This window comes from Danio aesculapii, chromosome 4 (assembly GCF_903798145.1).
Source record: "Danio aesculapii chromosome 4, fDanAes4.1, whole genome shotgun sequence".
Taxonomy (NCBI): domain Eukaryota; kingdom Metazoa; phylum Chordata; class Actinopteri; order Cypriniformes; family Danionidae; genus Danio; species Danio aesculapii.
Window position 1 is genome coordinate 51,470,745 of NC_079438.1, and position 5,772 is coordinate 51,476,516.

At 33.7% G+C, this 5,772-nt stretch overlaps 1 protein-coding gene across 1 annotated transcript; it reads left to right on the forward strand.

Moving 5' to 3' along the window:
* Window positions 1-2,517: 2,517 nt before the first annotated feature.
* On the forward strand, window positions 2,518-3,193 carry si:ch211-240l19.8 (uncharacterized protein LOC799298 homolog). The gene is made up of 2 exons (XM_056455115.1): window positions 2,518-2,601; window positions 2,704-3,193. The coding sequence occupies exon 2, from the start codon at window positions 2,706-2,708 to the stop codon at window positions 3,108-3,110; it is 405 nt and encodes a 134-aa protein (XP_056311090.1). The 5' UTR covers window positions 2,518-2,601; window positions 2,704-2,705; the 3' UTR covers window positions 3,111-3,193.
* Window positions 3,194-5,772: the final 2,579 nt, after the last annotated feature.

The following is a 5,772-nucleotide window of genomic DNA, read 5'->3' on the forward strand; positions in this document are numbered from 1 at the left end:
GCCTTTTGTGAGTGAGTGTCTTTAGTGTCACGAGAATATCCATGCAGATTTGGTGCTTATGAAACATTTATTACCGTCACTGAACCGAAATGAATGGCTACACAAATAAACTCTGTCTATTTGACGACTAGTCTAGTTTGGGCTATTCTTCAATGTCTGTTAGATTTTCACTGATTTTTAACCTTGGCTATCACCTTGTTTTAGCCAAGCTGTCTACATTTAAATATCTATTATACATCTATTAAACTCAAAATTGTTAGCTGGGAGGTTACTGATCGCAAATAGTCTGGCACAGGAACATTTTACCTCCACAACTCCCTTTCTTAATTGCGGGTGCTCGGAGAAAACAGTCAGGATGGGTCTTAAAGAAACATTTACTGTACACAGACTATTACATTATTTACTAAGTGTACCACAAGAGGGCACTGACTCTCTACCTTTGTATTAAATAAATTCAATCCAGAAGGGTATAATAAATACAGGCAGTTATTAACTTGCAGTTATATTTGGCCCAAATTGCCTGAAACGTTTTCTTTTTTTACTATGCCTAATGTTTTAAAGGGATAGCCCACCCAAATATTAGATACTTGCTGACGATTCAAAATAGGTGACTTTTTACTCTTCAGTAGATTGTTAAATAAGTAGTTCTTTTTTTTTGTTGCTGAAACTGGTCCTTGGTGATTCCTAAAATGCAAGTCAACGGCTATAGATTTGAGAACAACATTGAAAAAAAACATAAGGGCAAAATAAAATTAATACTTGTGGCCCTTGATGATACACTAAGGCAGGGGTGTTCAAATTCGGTCCTGAGGGACGGTGTTCTGTCGATTTGTCCTACCTTGTCAGATTATGCAGCACATTTTGATGATGCAACATGCTACCCATCAGATTTTTCTACCGGTGTAAATTTTAATGTAGAGTAAAGTGTTATATGAAGTTGTAATATAGCCCTAATTTACCTAATCCCTAACCCAACCTCAGAGCCATTCAAATACAGTGTTGATAGCATAATCTGATGGTTAAGATAAAATGTCAGGACACAGGAGTTTGGACACCCCTGCACTAAAGCCTGTATATGAGACCTTAATATTGGATAGACCATTTCAGTGTGATGTCATTGGCCCATGAACATTTCTTGCTTGTTGTCAATCTATTTCATAACTGTAAAAAGAGGGGATTTAATCATAACTCATTGTTAATACCGCTATTATAACATTATTTATCAACATGTGGACCTTTTTGGATTCTAGCAAACAATGGAAATTAATCATGTATAACAGGAAATGCAATACAACCATTGTTATTGTTTACATTCCTCAAAATGGCCTGTATAATGTTCAATCTCTTGCGCAAATCACAGGTATTCACGATACCTGTGAAAAAAATTTATTAGATTTTATTTTATTACAATTTTTTGGCTTTCAAATTGTATTAGCATTATATTATGTTTCACCAAGTACCACAGTCTTCTTGGCTAAAAAAGTGTTTACTGAAAAACTGACCTGCATATTTTATAGCCTGAGAGCATGCAAATTAGTAGCAGGGTGTTTTTTGATTGTTTATTATTATTATTATTATTAGTGGGTGACCTATCCCTTTAAAGGATTGTGCTAATTTACATGTGTTCTGTCCTTGAGCAAGACTCTCCTCTGCATATCAGTCAGATTGTGCTTTGACTTGGAGCAGTTCCATATCAATGTGCTTTCCACAATATCTAAAGTTAGCAACACAAAAAAACAAATGTGCCAACCAGATGAATTAAATATGTGACATATTTTTAAAATCATACTAAAACCCTTAATTTATATGGCACAGCAGTTTCTCAAACAGCGAATATATGCCACCTGTGTTTGGCTTTTGGGCCTGTTTGCCTTTACTACCTTTGGTACCATCTTCAAAGACAAATCCTTAAGCACAACAACAATTAAAAGCAGTGAAACATGTCATGGATCTTAAGTCGTTAAAGCAATTAAACCAAAATTAAATGATGTTTGCATGAAGATAACACCTTTCTAGAGTTTTCATATATATAGGATGAAATTTACTGCAGTGTCAGGGTGTTTATAAGGTGAAAAAGTAAAGCAAAAATCTGCTCATGATACTTACACTTAAAACAATTATATTGCTGCTTGTTCAAACTACTTCATTAAAATGAGCTGAAATAACACAATTCCTGAGTTTTCTTTGTAGGGTGCAACTTATTTGTTTTATGTTCTGTCCACTTAAATTTGTCAAAACTAATAAGTTAACTTAATTCCTTCATGTGTTGAGGAACCCAGCATTTTTACAGTGTATATATATATATATATATATATATATATATATATATATATATATATATATATATATATATATAAATGAAAAATCAATGTTTCAAAAGCTGGCAAAGAGCAGTGGATATTTAAGATCATTTCAAACTTGCTGATTTGACACATTTCAATGTGCCAACATAAAAAAAGTTGGTTCAGCAAATCTGATAGCAGATATCCATGGGATTTACCCATCTGTTGATCACCAAATGAACGAATTTTGCGTTGGTGATTGCGTTATAAAGGGGGCCTGGATCAAAAAAACAAGCACACGACACCTAACACAAGCAAGGTAAGACATCCTTAACATTCAATCACACCTCAGATTTCATTTTGGTACTTCTGTATGTGTAAAATTGACACTAAAATGTAATATATATATTTTTTCTGACAGTCATGGCAGTCTTTTGTGATCTCCGGCTAGTTTCTCTAGCCGTGCTGATGCTGGCGTCTCAGCTGGACTTTGCCAGTGCTTCTGTTCGGGTGTTTGGCTTACATGCCAGGGACCTCACTGGGGATCCTTTCGGAAACGAACCCGATCCATATGTGAAGGTCTGGTGTGGTGCTGTTTTTGGGGGGCAGACCGAATATCACAAGGATAACGCTAATCCTACATGGTCTGCAGAGTTCAACTTCCCAAACTGCAAATGCGGTGATGACGTGAAGCTGGAGATTTGGGACAAAGACAAGACTTTCGATGATCATTTGGGCACATGCAGCAAATTGGTTCAGTATGGGTCTTTCACCGTTACTTGCTATCTGAACAAAGGAACCTTTTTTTACAGGTATGAAGCAAAATAAGTTTCAGTTTGTAAAACTATACTCTGAGACAGCCTCCTTTGTGTGATGCTTGATAACAATAAAGTTGAACAACTTTCACTGAACCATCTGTGTGTGTTTTGCATTAAACATTGACTTATTGAAACGTGTTTAGTGTATGTTAAAATCACTCATTCATTCATTCATTTTCCTTCAGCTTAGTCCTTGATTTATCAGGGGTTGCCATAGCGGAATGATCCGCCATCTACTCTGGCATATGTTTTACGCAGCAGATGCAACCCAGTGCTGGGAAAGCACTTTAAAATTATTCCAATGAAAAAAGAACATAAGCAATACTTCAATCAGGGTTAGTTAAATCACATTCATGCCTCGTGGTCAAATCCTTTTTTTTTTTTTTTTTTTTATTTATTTTATTGGTGTTTAACAAGACAATACATCACTGTATACAATACAACATAGGAAAAATTACAGTTTGTCTTATTTTTCTTATTTTCCCCACTTTCCCCTCAAAATAAAATAAATTTAATTTATGAATTATAAACAAACATATCCTCTAAAGGAAAAAACATAATGATAATAAAATAAAAATAAAGGAAATTCTTTTTAAAAATTATTAATGATAAATGAGCAAGTATACGATACGAGCAAAAATAAATAAATAAATAAATTTTAAAAAAAATACAATAAAAATAAATAAAATCGGGAAAAAAAAAGTTCACATTAAGGAGTCAATATTTTCTCTTTCCAATTATTTACTGTGTATTAGATCTGATATCAACTGAACAGGGTAAGCCTTTGATATAGTCTAAAACAGGGTTCCAGGTCTTGTAAAAAGATTTAAGAGATCCTGCGAGTAAACATCTTAATTTCTCAAGTTTTATGTAACTAAAGATTTCTCGGATCCACATGTCATGTGATGGAGGAATTACCTGTTTCCATTTGATAAGAATGGCTCGTCTAGCTAAAAGAGTAGAAAAAGCAATAACTTGGCGAGATGCAACAGTCAAGTCAACTCTCTCTGAAATACCAAAAAGGGCTGTCAAGGGGTTAGGGTCTAGATTTATATTAATAGATTTATTAAGTGTGTCAAAAATACTGGACCAGAAATTTTGTCAAATCCTTTTTTAAAATTATTTTTTTATATTTATTTATAGAATTTTTTGCATTTACAATTTAAAGCATTACATTACCCCTACCACAACCACGGCATTGAAAGAAAAGAAAAATAATAAATAAATAAAAATAAAACATATATCATTCCAGAGTTTCTGAGTTGACAGTGGGAAAAAAAGTCCATATGTTATCATTTAACATGAGAGGCTTGGCAACATCTAAAAGAAGGAAAATACTGAAGAGGTGCATTTTAATACAAAAAAAAATTATAAAAATAAATAAATCTAAAAATCTATAATATAAAAGCTAAACGGTCATATCCTGTTGAATCACAAAACCTTCCAGATTTATCAAAGTTAACAGTGAGGCAATACATTTTCATATTTTTAGTCAATATGTTATCGTTCGACATGAAGAGTTTGGTAACATCCAAGAGTACAAAATATAAATAACAGAGAAGAAAAAATAAAATATTCAATTTCAATTCATCTTTATTTGTATAGCACTTTTACAATGTAGATTGTGTCAAAGCAGCTTCACATAGAAGATTATAGTGAATTGAAACAGTGTAGTTAAAAAATAAATATGAAAAATATATAAATAAATTTATTCTAAAGGCCAGGGAGTTCTTTAAAGTATTTATTAAAGGGGGACCATTTGTTCAGGAACTTGCGCTTCGAACCTCGAATCATGTATTTAATCCTTTCCAATTGAATGTAAGACATCACTTCATTTATCCAGCCAGTGTGTGTTTGGGGGTCTACTCTTTTCCACTTGAATAATATTAAACGTCCTGCTAGTAGTGTAGTGAAAGCAATAACTGAATGTATATCTGTACTAAGATCTATATTCTCAGACACGACACCAAAAATGCCCATCAGTGGATCTGGGTCTTAAATTCCCTAATTTATCTGCTAATTACATATGTTATGCCTGTAAACATTTATTTATTTGGATTCTACATATCATTAAAAATATTATTTAAAGTAGGTTAGGATACAGGCTGCAGTGTTCCCCCAAAAAAGAAAGTATGTATAAGTAAAATAAAATGAGACAGTATTACAATATACAAGCACGCGGTATTCTTTAGGACTCCTCTCACCCTGCTCACAGTGTTGTCTATCATGCCCTCCAGCAGGCGCTTCAGGTTCTCCAGGACAAAAACCAGCTGACTAAGGAAAAGCTATTTCCCCAGAGCTGTCTCACTTTGAAATCTGCCCCCAACTGACTCCCTTGCCCCCCTCATATACCCCAACACTCTCCTCATAACTTACACTCCCCATAAACACTGCATTATTTAATATTTTCACAATTAAAATTGCACTAATTCATCTTGAATTGTACATAGCCACTGTACATATACATTTGTAATTATGTTCATATCTATCTGCATACTTCTCATTATTAATAGCAACCTGTACATGTATTCATCTACTGTAAATCTCTGTTCATAGTTAATACAACCTGTCTATAATGTCCATAGTACATCCATCTGTAAATATCACCATGGTTTTTCTATAATAGCACTTATAACTTATACCTCGGCCCACACGGAATCTGCACGCGCAGA

What these genes read in the sequence shown, in the direction of transcription:
- si:ch211-240l19.8 (XM_056455115.1), top strand. Translation starts at nt 2,706, where the DNA reads ATGGCAGTCTTTTGTGATCTCCGGCTAGTTTCTCTAGCCGTGCTGATG.